The sequence below is a fragment of the Pteropus alecto genome, unplaced genomic scaffold, assembly GCF_000325575.1.
Source record: "Pteropus alecto unplaced genomic scaffold, ASM32557v1 scaffold7, whole genome shotgun sequence".
In the NCBI taxonomy this organism is placed as follows: domain Eukaryota; kingdom Metazoa; phylum Chordata; class Mammalia; order Chiroptera; family Pteropodidae; genus Pteropus; species Pteropus alecto.
The window spans coordinates 48,903,296-48,924,271 of NW_006494614.1; the positions used below are offsets into that span (position 1 = coordinate 48,903,296).

The 20,976-nt window shown below is 40.3% G+C and overlaps 1 protein-coding gene across 2 annotated transcripts in view; it reads right to left on the reverse strand.

Moving 5' to 3' along the window:
• Positions 1-20,976, reverse strand: part of GAB2 (GRB2 associated binding protein 2) — a 49,591-nt gene that overhangs the window by 17,577 nt on the left and 11,038 nt on the right. Inside the window, exon 2 of one of the 2 annotated variants that reach the window (XM_006926653.2) lies at positions 5,335-5,578. In XM_006926653.2, the coding sequence (XP_006926715.1) occupies positions 5,335-5,578 (244 nt within the window). Of the gene's footprint in view, positions 1-5,334; positions 5,600-20,976 lie in introns of both variants that reach the window. The other variant, XM_015600549.2, reaches the window with a different exon arrangement.

A 20,976-nucleotide genomic window follows, 5' to 3' on the forward strand; every position in this document is an offset into this window, starting at 1 on the left:
TCAAAGAACATCAATTGTTGGTGAGGATGCCGAGAAAAGGGAACCTTCGTGCACTGTTGGTGGGATTGTAAATTGGTACAGCACTAGGGAAAACATTCTGGAGCTTCCTCAAAAAATTAAAAATGGATATATTTTTTGTACCAGTAATTGCACTCCTGGACATTTATCCAAAGAAAACAAAAACAATAATTCATAAAGATCTATGCACTCCAATATTCATGGCAGCACAATTTACAATAGCCAAGATATGGAAGCAACCTAAATGCCCATCAACGGACAATTGGATAAAGAAATTATGGTTCATATATACAATGAAATAGTACTCAGCCATTAAAAAAAATGAAATCCTGGGGGTGGTTCCATAGTGTAGTGGTTACACATCTGCTTTACACGCAGAAGGTCCTGGGTTTGTGCCCCAGGTGGAGTCACAGACCATGCCCCGAGTGCACCAGGCCCTGGGTGTGCCAGGCCCCCCGGGTGTGCCAGTCCCCGGGGGCACCAGGCCCCGAATGCACTCTGCGAGTATGTGGGAAGAGACGTCCTGCCTTCAGAGATACAGTTCTTAAGGGGAAACGGCAATATCCATAGGTCAGGGGTGGAAGTGGTGGGGGGAAATTAAAGAGGGGGAAAAAAATATGAAATCCTACCATTTGCAATGACATGGATGGATCTAGAGGTTATAATGCTGAGTGAAATAAGTCAGACAGAGAAAGATAACTACCACATGATTTCACTTATATGTGGTATCTAAGGAACAAAAAGAACAAACTAAACAAAAAGAGACTCACAAATATGGTGGACAATTTGGTGATGGACAGAGGGGAGGGGGGGTTGGGAGAATGGCGTGAAGGGTTAAATAAGTACAAATTAGTAGTTGATAGTTGGGCATGAGGGGTGGGGTGGGGGCACTGGGAGAATGGGGTGAAGGATTAAAGAAGTACAAATTAGTAGTTGATAGCTGGGCATGAGGATGGGGAGCACGGCACAGGGAATGCAGTTAGCATTAATATGATGGCTAAGTGGAGGGTCAGGGGAGGGAGGGAGCAATTGGAGGAATCATTTTATGAACCTTATAGATGTCTAACCAATGTACTGTATACTTGAAACTAATTTAAATCAATAAATTTATTAAAAAATTGAGTTGTTTATCTTCTGTTGCGTTGTAATAGTTCTTTATATATTCTAGGAATAAATCCTTTGTCAGATATATGTGTTTTGAGTATTTTCTCACCTTCTGTGACTCGCCATTTTGTTTTCTTAATGGGGTTCTTTTGAAGGCCAATATTTCAATCTTGATAAAAACTATTTTAACATTTTTTTCTTTTCTAATTCCTGCTTTTTTATAGCTTATATAAAAATCTTTGCTTGCCCTAAGATCACAGAGATGCTTTCTTCTACAAGTTTCATAGTGTTAGACTTTGCATTTAGGTCTCTGATATATGAGTTAACTTTCGAGTAGTATGATAATGAAGTAAGAGTTCTTTTTTTATTCTTATATGGATATCCAGCTGTTCTAACATCATTTGTTGAAAAGACTTTCATTATCTTATTGACAACTTGGTCAAAAAAACATTACTTACAGGAGAATGAGAATAAAAATAACAGCTGACCTCTCATCAGAAACAATGAAGGTCAGAATACTATAAAATGGCACCATTTAAAATGCCCAAAGAAAATAAAACCATCATTCTAGAATTTTATACCCAGAAAAAAATCTCTCAAAAGATAAAAGAAAAATAAAGATATTTCCAGATAAATAAAAATTGAGAAAATACATCATGAGGGGACTTACATGGCAAGAACTGGTAAAGGAAGTTCTTCAGGCTGAAGAGAAATAAAACCAGGTGAAAATCCCACTAGACAATGTTTAACACTTGCTTTCAACACTCACACATACTATAAAGAACTTACGAGAAAATAACAGTCTTTTGTAATTATGCAGATATTTACTATTTTTGCTGCTTTTTATTCCTGAAGACCTAGTTTCCTTCTGGTACTATCTTGCTTCAGCCTGAAGAACTTCCTGATTTCTTTAAATCACAACTCTTGGAAATTCACTTATTTTTCTTTTTTCTGAGAATGTCTTAGTTTTGTTTTCATTCATGAAGTATACTTTTGCAGGCTATAGCCTTCTGGGTTGATAGAATTATTTTCCTTTCCATTAATCTTAAGTGTGTTTTCCTTTATCACATGGAATATTGTTATTATACAGGCTTTTAAATCTGTTTGATAATTTCAACATCTGGGTTATGTTGGGATTGATATCTGTGCTTTCTTTCGAGAACTGGTTATATTTTGCTGGTTCTCTATATGCTGAGATATTTTGGATTATCCTGAATGTTGTGATCTTATGTTGTCTAGATTCTGGGTTCTGTTATAATCCTCTAGAGAATGCTACACTTTTGTTTTTGCAGGCCATCAACTTGGTTAAATTCATACTGCAAGTTTTGACTCTCCTTCTGTGTGTGGTAAACAAATCTCAGTTTACTTCACGAAGCCTTTTTGTGCTTGTTTGGGACTGTCCTACACTTAGAACTGAAACTCCTAAGTTATTTTTCAGAGTTTTTCTCTCTCTCCTAAATTTCATCATCTCTTCACTCATTATCCACCCTTACCTCATAGATTAAAGCAATAAACACAATTATTTAAAGACTTTGTATGCTAGCTTAAAAATCTGGGTTTATTTTTGTTTGTTTCTATGAACTGAGTCCTCTCAACAATGGGTCAGCTTTTACAGTTTCTTCATGTGTCTAGTAATTTCTCACTGCATACTGAATATTTTGGATGATACATTTATAGGAACTTCCTTTATAGGAAAAGCCATGTAACTTGGACCTATTCAATGTGGGTACCTTCTTTTAAGAGTCAGATCTTTTCCAGTTTCTGCCTGCTTTTTGATTGCCTTCAAACATTTGTTTTTTAATGTTTTGTCCAGAATTTGTAATTTTTACAGTATGTTTAGTATCATGCAAGATACTCCACTACTACCAGAAACTATATAGCCTTTCTAGACTGAACGATGCCTCCTCCCCACCCTCCATCCCCCTTTGGAATTCTACAAAAAATGTCTGAACATATTTTTTTCCAAAAATCTCCCTGAGATCCTGCTCATCAACCTCTTGGTCCAACACCTACAAAAGTGAAAACAAAGACACAGAAAAGCAGTTTGGTCCAGGCTCCACAATAAAGGTACTTCCTAGCTGTAGATAAGTTCTATCTCTTCTATTATGTTATCTCTCTACAACATGGATTTGTTCAAATATTTATTATGTACCTAGTAGGTGTCCTGGGTCTTCAAAGAGCAGTAACATATTAATATAAACATCCATAATACGAGGCAGAAAGTTCCAAGTGCTTGAGAGTGAGAATAAAAAACCACTATGGGAATTCAGAGAAGAAATGAATTCCAGCCAGGAAGATTAAGAGAGGTTTTACAGAGGAGGTGGGGGAGCAGAGAGTGGGCTCTAACTGCTAATGCAAGCAGAGACATTTATATATTTGTTCTCTGTTGCTTTAGCCGTATCATGGGACTGGAAGTGGTGACATTTGTTAATATTACATAAGGTCTTCTATTTAAAGTGTGAACTGCAGACCATCTAAACTGGCATCATCTGCAATTCAGCAGAAAGGCAGGATCTCAGGATCCTCCTCAGGCCTATTCAGTCAGAATCAGCATTTCAACAAGATCCTCAAATATTTCATATGCACATTAAAATCTGAGAAGCATTAATAAAAAGCACGTTGTCTTTCACTAGAACTATAATTGTAAGACCTCCACATTCTCTGCTCCCTGGGAATCATCCATGTAGTAGAAGGAGATGGGGAACAGGAGAACTGGTAGTATGTACTGAGCATCTATCTACTCCTGGGTACTTCATGTATATGTTGTCATCTTATGCTCATTAGTAAGCCTTTGAATTAGTTGTTTCTATTCAGCATGTAAGGAAATTGAAAGTCAAGAAGGTTAACTAAGTAGCCCAAGGTCACAAGGAAAGTGGCAGAATCTGACTTTTAACCCATATCTGACTGACTCCAAAGCCTGAAATATGTTTTTCATTATAACACACTGCCTGTCTCTGGTTTGTGTTTCAGGAGAATCAGGTGCTGTTTATGGTTCTGCCACTAATTCAGTGATCTTGGCTAATTCATTCTACCTTTTTGGATCTCAGCTTTTCATGTATAAGTTGACAGAGGCTAAACTTGTGAAAGTCCACAAACAAATGAATCAGGCTGCTTCAGGCAAATGGGCGTTTGAGGTATCTGAGGTATAATAATGAGGGTTGGGAGCCTCTGTTGGGTGATGGCAAATGACCCGGAAAACCAGAACCCGTGTAGCACATATAGAGAAAAGAGTAGAGGACCAGAAATGAGAAGACCTGGGTTCTAGTCCTACCTCTTTCATTTATTAGCTGATAAAGTGAAGATAAATGATCTATACTGTCTCTCAGTGTGTTTGACTAGTTCAAGTGAGATCATGCATGAAAATATTCTGTGAAGTGATACATTAATACAGCCTCCAATTGCCTTAATTTTCATAACACAACTTAGATATTTTTAAATTAATTAATTAATTAAGGAACACGATTTGTAATCTGCTAGCCGTGGTAGCAAGTGGGAACTATCTCTGGCAAAGCCCATCAGCTCTGTGCTTTTGTTTATCCTAACAGTGTAAATAAAAGGTAATAAAAATATGCATAGGCTCTGTACCTGTGAGAGAGCTGGTTAGAAAAATAAAGACCATTATTCTAGAGCAGGGGTCTTTGCTCTAGAACTTTTAGTGATGATGAAATGTTTCATATCTGTATTACCTGGTATGGTAGCCACTAGCTATGTGTGGCTACTGAGCACTTGAAATGTGGCTAATTCAACTGAAGAACTTAATTTTAAATTTTATTAAATTTTGATTAATTCAAATTTAAATAGCCACATGTGGATAGTGGCTACCCTTTGGAATGGTGGAGCTCTAGAGCAAAAGTGAGATGTGGATTTGTTTAATAATGGTACGGTTTTATAGCTCTTTTTTAAGGCCAATGATTAAACTGATTTTGTTTTTTTCAGTTCTGAAACTGTAACCTCCAATGCTTGTTCTCCCAGGTTAAACAAAAAAATTTTACAGCGTGACTTTTCATAATGGGAGGCTTCTCTGGAATTCAATTATCGCTGTATAGCAACATAAACGATACCAACAAAATGTGAAGATTACCTAAGTCAAAAAAATGATGTTTTGTTTTACAGATATAGATTCACTCACCTTGATTTTACCTCCTTTAAAATGGAAAAACAGACTGAAAAGTACTAGGCCCCGTGGGTTGGTCACACACAGCAGTCTCTTACCTGGCATTTTCTGCTCTCCGGCTTATGCACTGGTGCAGGTAGAGATACTCCTGAGGCGCACTGGTGGACAAGGTGGGCTGCATGTGGTTTGACAGCGGAGGTTCGAACGTGAACAAGGTCGGCTGGCTGGAGTGCGACGGGGCTGAGGATTTCCGTTCTCGGAGTAGGTGCTGATTGGAGCTGCTAAGCTCGGCTGGAGAGGAGCGGGGGCCATGACTGGCTGAGGAAATGTTTCTCAGGGAGTCTGTGAATAGGAGAAAGGGCTCTGTGAATGAAGAAGGAAAGGAAGGTGTCCTTATCCCAAAGTGGGTTGTCAGAGGAAGAAGAAATATCAAGAACAGAGGCAATAATCCAGCAGCAGCATTCTCTCCCTCTCACATACCTGCTCCCTCTCTCCCTTCCCAGAGAGGAGGGCTGTGGCCTCCAGGCCATCTTGGTGAAAAGGGGATGCTCTGTACCTCGGTATTATTGCTGCTGGAGTCACCTGGATGCCACTTCTTATCACGACCTGCCCCACTGCTAGGAGATACGGCTGCCTGTGCTCCAGGAGTATGACTTTGGCCCTCAAGCAAGGCCAGCCTCCGGAGCAGTGAGTACCACTGCCTTCCTTCTCTTTGGTGGCTCCTGTCATCACCTTCCTCAAAGCTAAGGCTGGCTTTGTTAAAAGAAGCTTTGCTTTCTGAAGACTTGTTAGTTGAGGACCTGGACTGTGCCTTACTGTATTAATGATAAAAGCATAAATTCATCTGGGGCTGGTCCTTAGACTGGTCCCAGCTCCTCTTGCCTGCTCTTCCAAGTCCTCTGTGGACAGCAATGTTCCTCATTTCACAGCTCTTATACCCACCACTCTCTATTGGTCTTTTTCTTCTTAACTCTTATCTCAAGTTCTTGTCTGTTATGTTAGAAAGGAAGCGAGGTATTAAAGACAGATAATAGCTTAGAGTGCTACACCCTAAGCCAAGGGCATTATTCATTTGGCTGGCTCTCTAAGCTTGGTTCAAATTCTTAGCATAACACACAAGGCCTTTCAGAGTCTGACCTACTTCCTGCTTTTCCCCTCCCATACCCAAGGCATATGGAAGCTTCATCAGTCTCTGAATACATCAGCCCCGTTTGTGATTCTCTGGTTCGGCTTATGCTGTTCCTTCCACCTGGATTTCACTTCTACTCTTCTGGCACTCATATGCAGATTTTAAGACCCTACAGGGACATCATATTCTCTCTGAAACCTGTCTGGACTCAGTCATTCCTCAGGGTGCCTGGCCCATGCTTCATCACATCCACTATCACTCTGCTTCCTTGCCTAGTCAGTGGTTTCTAAGAACAGTAACTGACGTTGTAATCTCTACAATCTCAGCATTTACATAATAAAGGCCAGGTACATAGAAAGTTCTCAGTCTGTGTTGGCAGAATGAGCAAACACATTCATTCAGCACATCATAATTCCAACAGTGGAACTTTTTGTGCAAAAGAAATAAAGATTTAAAGATGTAATTTCTGGTTGTGTGATAGCTAGGAGGGGAAAATATTTTAGTGGTGGTGATGGTGGCGTTCTAGGGTTATTCGAATCATTTCAGAGGGGACACAATTCTGTTTCTGCTCTCTGCTTTCTGACCTATTTCAGTGTGTACCGTCTCAAGGCCTGAGGCAGGGTCACCAGCTCATTGATGCTCTACAGCGTTAATTACTCTCCAGTCTAGTCTGGTGCTAGGCAGGACAGCTTCTGCCTGTGTACAACAGAAAAAGCCACAGGCCTCTGGGGAAAAACTGATCCATTGACAGCTGTATTGACCTCTAAAATGAATTCCCATTACAGGTCTCATAGTGAACTGGACATGTGTTAACAGAATCAATGGCTTCATTACTCCATTAGGTTTGCAAGATGAACTCTTTAATGGCAGAGGAGAGAGGGCTTACGCTAGGAGACAGAGTGGCCATGGCGCCGGGGACGAAACAAGCCACTGCCCGAGATGACAAAGGGAAGCTGCAAAGAGAAAGCCTCTGGTTCAATTCTACATTCGCCATGGTCTTTTTGGACTACTCTTCCTCTGCCCTCCTCTTCAATGCACTTTTTCATTCTTTAAGATTCTGCCCCAGAGCCTGCTATAGCTTTGCTCTCATACAGGAGAATCTCCTGGAGTATCCTGTCCACTCTCACTGGTTCAGTTACCACTTATGCAAAGATGACTCTCAAGTCTACATCTCTAGTTCACGTCTCTCTCCTGGGCTCCCTGTCACATCTGTCCATTTGCTGGGCCTCTAAATTCAGGTGTGCCACAAGCAGGTCAAGCTCAACAATCTAAATTGGACTCCTCAACCTTCTCCTGTGTTCTGCATCTCAGTGAAGTACATCAACACCACTATTCAATCAGTTCTCCAAGCCAGAAACTTATGCGTTATCTATGACTCTTCCCTGTTTCTCAACAACCACATTGTGTCATTATGTCACTGCCCTGCTTAAATTTGTCAACGGATTACCGTTATACTCAAGATGACTTACAAAGCTCTCTCTCTTTTAAAAATCATTTTCCTGTTTATGTCTTCAACCTTGTTTCTCACCAGTACGTCCTTGTATTTCAAAGAGATTTACGGGAAAATACCTTTCTCTCATCCTTCCATACGTTAGGCTGTAAACTCAGTAGGTGCAGAGATCCTGTCTCTTTTCTAACACTTTATCCCTAGCATCTAATATGCTGACTAAAGTACATAGCATAACAAGTCATACTCCCTCAATAACATTCACTGACTCCTCATTGTCCAGGTTCCCCAGTGTGACAAGAAAGGCCATTTTGTCACCACCTACTTATCCTGGCCTTATTACCCAATACATCCTTTATACTCCCTATGTTGAATGCTTGGGCTGTGGTTCTGTATAAAAGGAATGACTTGTCCTCACCTCTGGGGTCCTCTGCCTCCAGTTTGGACTGGGGAATCAAATCTGTGACCCAGTTTATTTACCTGAAGACCTGGAGAAGTCTCTTCACCTCTCTGAGTCTCGGTTTCTGAATTTACAAACTGACGTAGGTGGCTATGAGGATGAAACACATTAAGGGTCCAGAAAACTCTGCATGTTGTAAGTACTCAAAATGTGTTCGGCCACTTCTGTATCCCTGGCACCTCGAACAGTGCCAGCACGTACCAGGTGGTCAATACCCGTCTGTTGAATAAATGCAAGAATTTTCCCTGGCACAAAAATCCCAATATGATTGTTTCTTGTTGTCGAAATTAGAGAGGTTTTAAGGTCTGTTAATAAGGTGAAGGAGGAGTTAGGATGAGTTGGGCCCACAGATACTTGGAATTCCATTTGACCAGCACGAAGCCATGTCTACGAAACCAGTTGGCTCCACAATGGTTTGTAGCCCCAGAAAGTTCTTTCAAAGCTGTTTTGGCACTACACTTTGCCAAAATTCTACTTCTGCTTGCAATTTTAAAAGATTTCTACCTGAATTTATGATTATTCCTTGTTGCCTGTACTGGGTTGAATAGTGTTCCCCCTCACCTTCCCCCCGCCCCCCCCACAAAACAACAACAACAAAAAAACTCATGTCCACCTGGAATCTCAGAATGTGACCTTATTTGAAAATAGGGTCTTTACAGGTGAAACGAGTTAAGATGAGGTCACACTGAATTAGGGTGGGCCCTAAGACTAGTATCCTTTTAAGAAGAGAAAATAGAAGCACAGAGACGCACGGGGAGAATGCCACGTAATGACAGAAGTAGAGACTAAACAAAGTGCAATGTAGCCATACAATGGAATATTATTCAGCCATAGAAATGAAAAAAATACTGATACATGCTACGGCATGGATGAATCTTCAAAACTCTATGCTAAGCGAAAGCAGCCAGTGATGAAAGACTACAGGTTGTATGATTTTATTTACGTGAAATGTCTAGAATAGGTAAAGCCATAAAGATAGAAAGTAGACTACTGGTTGTCTGGGGGGTGGGGGAGTGGGAATAGATGGTGACTGCTAATGAGTATATTGTTTCTTTTTGGGGTGATGAAAATATTCTAAAATAAGACTGTGGTTACAGTTGCACAACCCTGTGACTATACTGGTTTACTGAATTTTATACTTTAAATGAGTGGATTTCATGGTATGGGAAATATATCTCAGTAAATTTATAAACACACACATTTTAACAGTTCCTCAAAAAGTTAAACAGAGAGTTATTATATGACCCAGCAATCCTACTTGTAGGTATATATCCAGGAAGAAACAGAAACATATGTCCACACAAAAACTTGTATACGAATGTTTACAATAGCATTATTCATAATAGCCCAAAGTGAAAACAACCCAAATGCCTATAAACTGATCAATATATAAATAAAATGTGGCATATCTGCATAATGGAATATTACTTAGCAGTAAAAATGTATGAATACATGTTTACAACATGTATGAATCTTGAAGTCACTATGCTAAATAAAAGGAAGCTAGATTTCATTTATAAGAAATGTCTAGAATTGCTAAATTTATAGAGACAGAGAAGTAGATTAGTGGTTGCCTAAGGCTGGGGTGAGGATGGGGAATGGGAAGTTGTTGCTGATGGGTAAGAGATTTCTTTTGGGGACGATAAAAATGTCCCAAAATTAAATTGTGGTAGTGGTTGCACAACCCTGTGAATATACTAGAAAACACTGACTTACACTTTAAATGGGTGATAGATAATATAGCGTGTGCACTTAAAAAACATACACATACATATGCATAAGCCCTTTGCAAAGCATGAAGTGTTAAGCATATCCAACAGATTAACAGTTATCTAATGAAAGACATCTGACCTTTAGTTTTTATTTCCTCTCTGAAATACCAAGTCCTTACTAAAGTACATTGAGTAAGAGACATTTCCTACCTTCAGTTCTCCATACTCCAACCCCATAATAAATTCAGGGCGTCACCCCATAATCTTAGCAAGGCAATGGGAATTTCAGCAAAACAAAATAGCAAGAATGCATGGTTTGGGGTCAAAAGACCCAAGTGGTTGAAATTCCACGCTCAGTGATGGGAGAATCAGAAGACTGGGGATCCAGCTCCAGCTGCCATTGACTAGCTGTGGGATGGCAGATGGGTCTCTCTCAGCTTTGGTTCCACACCTGTCAAGTTGGGAGGATGAGCTCTGGCCTATCTCACGAGGCTGTTTTAAAAGACGAATGAAATAAGGGTGTTGAAACAAACCAGTTCACTAGCATAAACTGCTCAAAGGATTTGTTTTTATTGTGTGGGTACCACCCGAGGGAAGGAAAAAAATGGTAGAGACAGAGGAAAACATTAAATAACGTGTGCCTAGCTGTTTTTGGTGCGTGGCTGTAATGATGTGTCTTAGGTCATTAGGAAGGTCAGTAATACAGCAAGAAGAAAATGGATATTTCCAGACTGCTGGCCTGGGCTTCTATCTTCAAGTCTAGACTAAAGATCATGCCAGAAAATGCCTGAGTCAATTTGTTTTCTTTTAAACAGGGCTTTATTTTTTCCTCTTCTTCCTGGCTTCTTTTTAGAGCCCTACGAAATCACTCCCCTTCCTTTCCACAATCACCCCTGGGAAGCCTGCCCAGCATACAAACACTCCTCCCACCTTCTTGCAAAACTCTAGAACAGGAAAGCTCTGAAGGATTTCAGTAGAGGGGCCCAGCCCAGCCCGGCCCAGCCATCAACTGGCTAGTGATAACAGCGGCAGGAAAGGGGCGGTTGGCGGGACTTTCTGGAAAAGATGACTGGCCAAATAATGACTAGTTCCCTTATCTCAATGCCCTTTTTATCTTTACCCTTTTCCCCCAAATCCCCACCCCAAGCCTCAGTGGGTCTCAGAACTCATAAAGTGGTGGATGAAAGCACATGCTAGAGCCAGGATAGATTCAAAGCCTGGCTCTGCTAACTCCTAGCTCTGTTAGGAGTTAGTAAACCTCTTTGATCCTCACTTGGTCACCAGGGGAAATACATACTTTGTAGGGCTTCTGTGAGGACTAGAGATCATATACATAAAGCACTTAGCACAGCACCCCACCATTCTTACTGCTCCCATTCCTGGAGTACACCTGGGACTGGATGCAACCTTGAAAGTGACCAAGAGGAATGGCGTTTCTTTCCAAGCTAGAGTGGATGCTTGGAAGGTAATTGTCATAGTTTTAGTCACGGCTATCCCCTGTGTAGATGTTATATGAAAAACAAATGAGAACAAAAAGGACAATATTGACTCATAATCACAGCTTTCATTTACTAAGCACCCACTATGTGTCTCTAGTCTACTCTGTAAGGTAGCTATTATTACCTCCACTCATTTATTTTTTAGTTTTGGATGAAGAAACTGCAGCTAAAAAAAAAAAAGAAAGAAAGAAAGAAAGAAACTGAAGCTCAGACGAGTTAATAATATGCTCTGGGGTCATACAGTTAGAAAGTGGCAGACCCTAGATCTGAAACAGATCTCTGTTTTCAAAGCCTATTCTTTTCACTTATGTCGAGAAAAGAGTTCCCACGAGATCTCTATGAGGTAAATGGTATTAGCCTTCTGGGAAGCAGGGTCGAATAACAGAATGAGGGTCTAGGCCTGGTTCTGTTGCCAATAGGCTGAGTGACCTTAGGCATGCCATTTCATCTTCCTGGGCCTCATCTTCTCTATTTATAAAACGAAGAACTTGGATTAGATCAGGGATACACATCAAAGTCATCTTTGGAAAACTTAAGAAAGCTGTTCCACGTAAAACCTAATGAGTCATGTTTATACGAAGCTTTAGATGAAGATCTACTGGTCTGGTTTTTAACAATCTCTGGTTCTTAATTCCAAGGCAGAGGTAGAAGGGTTAGAGTCACTGAAAAATCAAGGGCAAAGTAAGCTCTGAAAGCCAAATGAAAGAACAAATTCTTTCAAAAATCTTTCTTTGTATCATCAGAATTTTAAATTGGAAACCGTCCATGTTCTCACTGGCCTTTCAGATCATCTGACCACGGCCAACTCCAAAGGAACAATGTGTAACAGAAAGAGCCTGACGTGGGTTCAGAAACATGGGAGTCCAGGTTCTGAAACTATTTTACCACAGGGCCTTGGGCAAAACTTTTAATCTCTCTGAACTTCACTTCCATTCTATCAAATGCCAAAGAGAATACCCATCTCACACAGGGTCCTTTTGAGTATTTCATGAGATGAAATATGGATGAACAGTAATTATGAAATACTCAATAAATGGTTGTTGGCTTGACACTGTTCACTCCCTGGTTTACTTCTAGAGGTGGAATGGTGTAAAATTCTAAGAGTTCTAATAAGGAGAAGATGGTTGATGAAATAATATTTAAAACAGTATAGATATAGGATTCTATGGGATGAGTGGTCCTCCCTCTAGAAAGCTAATTGAAAAACAAGGATTGGATAAGTGGAGAGTTCTAAAAAAAACCAAAGCATGCTGACAGGTGCTGAGGGTAAGACTGGATCAACAGGTCCAGATCCTTTTAACTCACAGTCACAAGCCTGAAATTATTTAAGAAGGAAAAATCCCCCCAATCCTCTGACACACATCGTTATAGGAGTTATTCGTAAATTTAAGGCCAGATACGAAAGGGCTTCACTCTACACAATAACTCATATAATGTGGCAATTGGAAGGGACCCCGGAGTCCAAATGCTCATTTATCACTGCCACTCTCCTCATCCCTCAAATCTCTCATTTGCAGTTGGAGAAACTGTGGCCCAGAAAGGTAAGGCTACTTGTCTCATGCCATACTGTGGGTCAGACGTGAACCCTGAAATTAGACTTCATATCCAGTCTGGGGATCTTTCTCCTGTACAAAAAGAAAAATGTATCAATATAAATGAAGATGTATTCTCTATAATGCATGGGGGCGGGGTGGGCAATCAAGTCAGCAGATCTGATTACCAAGACACCAGCTGGCAGGACTGTTATCTTGTTATGAGTTTATAATGTTACATTTGCATGGTAAATAAAGGTTTGCTGGATCAAACTACTAAAGGCTAGTATAAATAATTCCCCATTTTGTAAGTCTCCTAGTGTTTATAAAAACTATAAAGCAGAGAAAAAAAGGGGAGGCAGAGACAGGCAGTAACATGAGATACCGTGAGACCTTTCAGGGACTCTGCTTATCCTTCCTCCCCTGCCCCCTTCTGAGCAAGGATCTGAGAAAGGACACCATCTCAGAGCTCTGAGAGCCATGTCAGTACATCCTGACCTTGATGCACATGATCTCTGGTACACTTCAGCAGAAATCAATTCCATGAAGGGCATAAGAGAAAGAGAGTAAGTGGCAGTAGTTTAGAGGAATGTCACAGTCTCTGGTCACACATCCTTACGTAACCTTCTTTGCATTGAAGCATCTCATTTTAGAGATGGGAAACTAAGGCCCAGAGCCAATGCCATGCTTCCCGTAAGGTCTCTAGCTAGAATGAATCATGCCTTCTTCCTCACATCTTTTCTAGGACTTCATTTTGCCGTTGATTTTATATTGGGATTTCACAAATCTGTCAAACAAAACTAGACTGGGAGCTGTTAGAAGTCAGGATCTAGATCATCTCTGTTTCTCTGACGGGGTTTAGCACAAGGATCTGTGCCTAGTAAATTCCCAGATTAAAACAAGAAGGTGTTCAATAAACACACCATGGCAGTAAGTTTTGTCCAAATCTTTCCTCCTTAGTTTGGAAGAATAAATGAATAGCTCCAGAATCCAAATGTAAACTGTTCTTTAGGGTGGAAGAAACTGTTGTCACTTCGTGAGGTTTCCTGGGCTATGTGTTCCTGTTTTTGGACAGCCAGTCTATATTTAGCCATGCATGGTCCTGTTCATTTTAGATCAGGTTACAAGCTTTGTTTCTCATCTGCCACATCTAAGGCACACCTCACTTGTGACAGATCTTACTCCTGCTCCTTAGAGTTGGGCTTGGGTTGGCTGGGTGGTCCCTCTCAAAGAGTTAATTTATATTTGGAATGAAGCACTCTTGTCATTTGCTTAGGGTCATGAGCACTGACTGTGGACACTATGCTAGGAGCTGCAGGCCCATCAAAAAGGGTGGATCTTGTCCTTGCTCTATGAGCTTATGCTGCAGTGGGAAAGAGCAAATTTATATTCAAGGCAGCACTTCTCCCTTCCCCCAAGGAACTTTGGGAACCCACTGGTATTCTCATAGGGATCACTCCATCTAGTCGGCATCATAAGCTCAAATGTAAACGATGCATTTGACCCTGTGACCTTTCCACAAAACTACTGAAAACATATCACTGTATTTTTAAGCTAACCAACTTTAATCGGAGGTAAGTTTCCCCCTTCTTCTTTTACAGTGACTTTCACTAAGACAACTGGCAGGGTGGAACACAAGTGTCAGACATTATAATAGTGGCAGCTTATCGAGAATCGTTAGCAGTGGCAATAATCACAAAAACAATACCTGAAACTGCTCTAGTCTGGATGGTGAGGCTGGGATTCTAAGAGTTCTAGCCTGCCTAGGCATTAAGAGACCTGCAGCATTATCTGAAGCAGAAATTTGGCTTTAGGAGAGGCCGTGTAGTATAGGGAAAGGAACATGGATATTGATATCTGAATCTTAGTTTACCAGCTGTGGAATGTAGGGATGGTATTTGAATCTAAGAGTCCTAATTTATAAGCCACTTATAGGGTTGTCCTATGGAATAAAGAAATGCCACAGCCCCTTCACATTGGCGCTTTACATGTAGAAGTTCTCCCTCAGCACTCTACCATGGGAGGTAACCCAGTGTGGGAGAAGATCTTAAGTTCTGTGTTCACAAACCTTCAGGGGTTGACCAGAGTCAGGATTGATCCCAGATGGTACAAATGGACTCAAATGGCCGTTGTGCGGTGAGCGGAGGACTGCAGGGGCAGAGAGCCTGGCAGGACTCAACTTTCTAACTTGCTTTGGTATCAAGGGATACCAAAAAAAAGCCTGCTGGGATTATGCCAGAGACAGACTGAATATAGATAAATTTTGGGAGAACTGACATATTGATACATCTCTCCATTTACTGTGTCTCCTTTAATTTTTTCCAGTAATGTTTGTCATTTTCCATATAGCAGTTTTACATGTTTTTTTTTTTTTTGGTTAAATTGATTCCTAAGTATTTTATTTTTTTGATGCTATTATAAAAGAAATTTAAAAAATTATTTGCCAATTGTAGGCTGCTCTCAACAACTTTGATATTTATAATAGCCCTGAAAAGTTGGCACGGCAGTGATCTTTGCAAATTCATTTAATATATGAAGAGACTAAAACTCAAATAAAATGGCTTACTCAATGTTACAGAGCTCTTAGGAAAATCCCCAAACCAGAATTCGAACTCAAGTCTTTTTTGCACAATGTTGAGGATACATTCTATTATGCAGCTCTATATGCAATAGATGAGAAGCATATGCTTTTAAGTTACAAGTGCTACACAAATATCTGGTGGAATTAAAAAGGAAAACTATTTAAATATGACTAATAAAGAAACCAAGACCTAGAGAGGTCACCCAAACTAAATGGCTTTCTCGTTACTCCTTATCCCATTACCTTATTTTATTTGCATCAAAGCACTCACTTATTGTTACTACTTAAACATTTTTGTTTTTGATCCATCTCTACCCTCTTAAATATAAGCTTCTTTAAGTGTCTGAAACTTACATGTCCTGTTCATCACTGATGCTTCAGTGTGGTGGCAGCTAAAATATGCCTCTCAGATCTCCTGATATAGGTAGCATAATGGACTGACAGCCCCAGCTGCTGGCATTCTGCATCCCGTCAGCTCCTCGTGGGCTGTCCTCATCCAGTGACAAAGAATGTGAAACATGGGACTCCTTTAATGGGAGACTTTGGCTTGACAATCTCCGATGATCTGGCTGAAACTGTCTTACCTTGCATTGCAGTCTAACTCTTCCTGCTGTCTCTCCTTCATAGGTGTCAGACCTGCATTCCATGGAAGGCTTTCCCACTTTCTCCCCTCATTGTCCCTCACAGGTGTTTAACCCAATAAATCTCTGGCACGTCTAAACTCATCCTGACGCCTTCTTCACAGAGAACCTTAGCTAACATATCTAGTATCTAAAACAGTGCTTGATGAACAAATGGTTGGCCCAGGTTCATACTTCAAGTAAACCACAGACCCAAAATCAGAACCCAGGTCTCTGCTCCCTCAGTCCAAAGCCTTTTCCACTCAGATCACCAATAATATGAGAAATACGTCCTTTGTCCAGAGGGCCAATGCTGACATATTTAAGGGGGAAATGTATCCATCAATAGCCAAGCCCCACAGCTGGCCTCCCAGCTGTTTATAATTACGTGGACTCTAGTGGGCGTGAAAACATCTGTCCTAGATTCAGAGAAAACTGAAGCTATGGCTTAGGTCAATGGAGAAAAGCTAGCTTAGGTTGAAATTAAAGGCAGTAAGAACTCTGTGTGATACCCTCTTAAAGGGATGTAGGGAGAGCAGCACACTGGCCAAGCCAGAGCAGGTCATCACAAAAGATCAGAGATGGCAGTGAGTCTTTCCCAGGTCTCTGTGCACAAATAGAAGCTCTGTGTATGGATTAACAGTTAAGAGCATGCATTCTGGAGCCAGACTGGGTTTGAATCTTAGCTCCTTTACTTACTAGTTGTGCTTCAATTTCCTCACCTGTAAAATGGGAATAATAATAGGTATCTACCTCACAGGATTATATGAGTTAAGACATGTAAAATGCTTAGAATACTGCCTTGTACATAGTAAGCTCTATGTACATATTAGCTTTTATTATTAGTAGTTGTATTTAAAAAGATACTTTTGTTTCTGAGCACCTTAATGACTTACATATGATGCATCTCAAATCGGGAAACTCAGTAAGGTTTATTTGATAAAATATTAATCGCACACGGTAAAAATGTTTTTGAGTTTGGGCAAAATAGAGAGAAGGTTATTTAGGATGTTTTGGTTTTGGGGAGGTAAGAATAGCATGGTATACATACTCAAAGGACTGCTGTGAAGATCCTAGAGAAGGCAGCAACAATTTATGAGCCATACATTCAACAGATTTTTAATATGTGGTTATCATAAATCAAACACTGTGCTAAGTGCTTTAAGTGGATTCTTATGTAATCTTCATAATAATCTTGTGAAGAAAACTCATTTTATTGATGAAGAAACTGAGGCTCAAAAAAGCAAATTAACTTACCAAGATGATGTTTCAATTGAACTCATCAATGTTGTGGGTTCATGTATTATAGGATTCTAAGACTCATGCTTTTTGTACAAAATCAGCTTTTGAAACCAGACGATATAAAAGCACTTTATAAATCATACGGCCTTATTATACAAATGCAAGATGGTATCACTATTAACATCATCGGGAATACTAGCTAAAAGTTAAAAAAAAAAACCCTGGGTTTCAACTCTAGCCCTGCCAGTTAGCTGTGTGATCCCTTCTCTTCACCTCTGGATATTTTGTCATTTGAGGAGTTTGGAACCAGACACTCTCTAGGGCCCTCCAAGATCTAATATCCCAGAATTTTCTCATTCTATGAAATCTACTCCCTTTTCTGTCTTGACTGTTTGGCTAACATGATTCACCAGACACGAAGAGTTTTGTTCACTGACCTCAGCCACAAAAGTGTGAGAAGATGGTACAAGAGCAAACAAATGACAGATATGTAAACTAAAGTTTGGGTCACTGGCATACCTTGTCTCTTCAGCCTAGTTAGTACATTATCCGTTTTGATGAGTTTTTCTTCTTTTTTTTTCTTTCATTATACCATTAGTACATTTATACCATTGCTTCAATATACAGAATTTTAGACCTCATGTTTTGTAAATAAGGTTAGAATATTTTTTGAAACTTCTTTTTTTCTGTTCTCAACAGTGAATGACTCAAAACAACAATATTTGAAAATAAGTTGGAATCTTTTAAACTATATTTTTGTATGACTATTTACAAAGTTACAACGAAACAGTATAACTACATCATTCGGTTGAATATTCCCTGGGCAGCTACTATGTGTCTCTACTAATGTGGTGATAGAATTATGAAAGAGTCATGTTCTCCTTCTCAAGTCTCTCACGCATTTCCTCCCCTATCCCCAAACTCTGTGCTCTAGTCTCAAAGAACTGTTTCCAGTTACCCTAAGCCTCTAGGAACTTGAATAGCAAGCAGTCCATGGAGAAAGCAAGAGAAACATAAATTTTGAGATGATGAATGTATTAATTAACTTGCTCGTGGTAATCATTTCACGATGTATAAATATATCAAATCATCACTACGTACACTTTAAACATATACAGTTTTGTCAATTATACCTGGATAAAGCTGGAAAAATAAAAAATAAATATCTGATATATACAGTTCCATTTATGTAAAAAAAAAAAAAAAAAGAGACACCTGAATTAACTGAGAAAAATTCTGTATTGACTAATTTTATCCTAAGTTGATCAAAACTTCAGTTTCTATCACTGGCCAGATGGGGCCTTGATATTGAAGTTAAATTCAGAAATTAAAAAATTTTTGTTTCTTTACACACTTGAGGTTAACCTCAAATTTTTGATATGCTAGATCTATTTTGCATCTATCTGGGCACAGTCAGTTGAAAGGTAAATCTTGGCATCTGGGGCCTAGAGTGGGATACGGAAGAGGCAGGCAGTCACTAAAAAGAGTTTCAACGGTAGTTTGGCGGAGAGAACATCAACTGGAGAACACCACAAGGCTCAGAGTTCATGGAGAGCGGGCCCACGTCTCGTGCTATTCTCTGGCACTTGTGCCTAGAATAGGACCTGACAAAAACAGGGACTTGGTATGCTGAATGACTGAACACAAAAACAGAAACTGGGCATCAACTAGAAACGTGAGCAGAAGAGCCTATGAGGAGGAAGCATATTTAGGGAAAGCAGAAGCAGATTTTCTTCAGAAATTCAAGCAGACAGGCCACCGAAAACCCAGAAGTCTGCCACTGTGTAGTGGGAGACTTCTACCGAAAACCCAGAAGTCTGCCACTGTGTAGTGGGGCTCCAGTTGCGGGCTTCGGGGTTTGGGTAAGACTGTGGTCCCTGACTGAGATGGGCTAAATAAAAGCAGGGGAAGGTCCAGTCCTAGGTGGAGCCTGAGACTACAGGCAGGTTAACAGGGAAACGACTCAAGAACAGGAGTAGTAGGCAAAATACCAGGGCTTATCCTAGCTTGCACTCAAGAGTAGGGAATTGAGCAAAAGGGACAGAAGATCCCAGAGCACCAACTTTATGCTGGTGTCCAGGGTGTGCCTGAGCCTGAAGGTAGAGTTCAAAGGCCTCTAGCCATAGGTTCAGAAGCAGAGGCCAGGGATCAGGTGACCCTGACACCAACATAATCTCTAGATCACTGTTTCTCAGACTTTTTCATTTTATGGATGCACTAAAACACTGTCTCTTTGTTTGTGTTTATACACTTTTAAAAATGACACACAAGGTAACAATTTTAATTACGTCAAATATGGAAAAATTATGTCATTTTTACTGTGACTTCCATTTCTCTCTCTCTCACACACACACGGACACTTTAACTACCGTTCACTTATACAAAGAGAAACTGAATAAGGAAAGTTTTAAAAAGAAAGTTTTGAAATCTGACCACATTTAGCTTTATGAAAACTGACTATATCTTTCTCAAGTTTTTCATTTTTGTTGTGGACTGAGGGAGATTTTCATAGTTCACCACGGGTCTGCGGGTCCCTGTTTTGAAATATCTGCCACAGATCAATATTTTCACGCTGTGTTGCAGGCTTCCCAGGCTACCATGGCAGAGAAAGAGTGGCAGGCCGTTTGGCTCCTGGTCTAGTTTGTAGCACATGACTCTCACCCCCTGCAATTTCCAATGCAGCTCCCTCTCACCTGTTTCTTATGCAGTGTTCCATGTAAGATCTGGTTAACAAGCAATGCAAGAAAAAAAAAGTTTGAAAAATCACTGTTTCGGTCCCCAAATTCCTAGTTTACTGTTGAAGAAACTAAGACCTACACACTGAATTGGTAACAAAGCTGAAATTAAAAACCAGAACTTTGACTCCCAATTCAAACCCTAGAGATGACCGTATGCACTGATTTTGCAGAGTTCAGAGTCCTAAGTAGGGTTGTACGTAACTGTATGTGTAATCACAGTCAAGATCTTCAGAAGTCCAAGGTGACCTTACCACTAAACTCAAAGTTCTAGTTCTACCTCTTGCCAAAAATTACGGTTACATTGGGCTTTGGTATCTGGTCTGGGACCAATTCAACAGTGTTTTTTTTTTTTTTTTTTACTCTCCTTCATTAGGGATAATCAGAAGCACTCAAAGAACAAAAGGTGGGGTAAATCAAGAGATGTTTGAGAGCTATCCAAAGCTGCTGTTGAGGAGTTAGGATGAAATGCTTGCATCTCCAACAGTCTGTGGGTTTTGGCAGGTAACACTAGATTCAATTTATGCTGGCTGGCTGGGGTGGTGAGGGGGAGTGTCTGGTATAAAAGGGAAAGCAGGAAGAAATATCAAGGCTGAGGATGAAGAGAAGAGGGTCGGGTTTCTCCCTGTCTCCTTTTCCTCCTCCAGAGGGTCTGGACTTCCCTGAAGATCAGGGCTGCAGCCTGTTCCAAGACAATGCAGACTGTCTGTGGGGATTTTATGGAGTTCACGTCCCAACTCAAAGCCTACTCTCAGGGTGACCAGACCCAGCTGTAGACAAAAT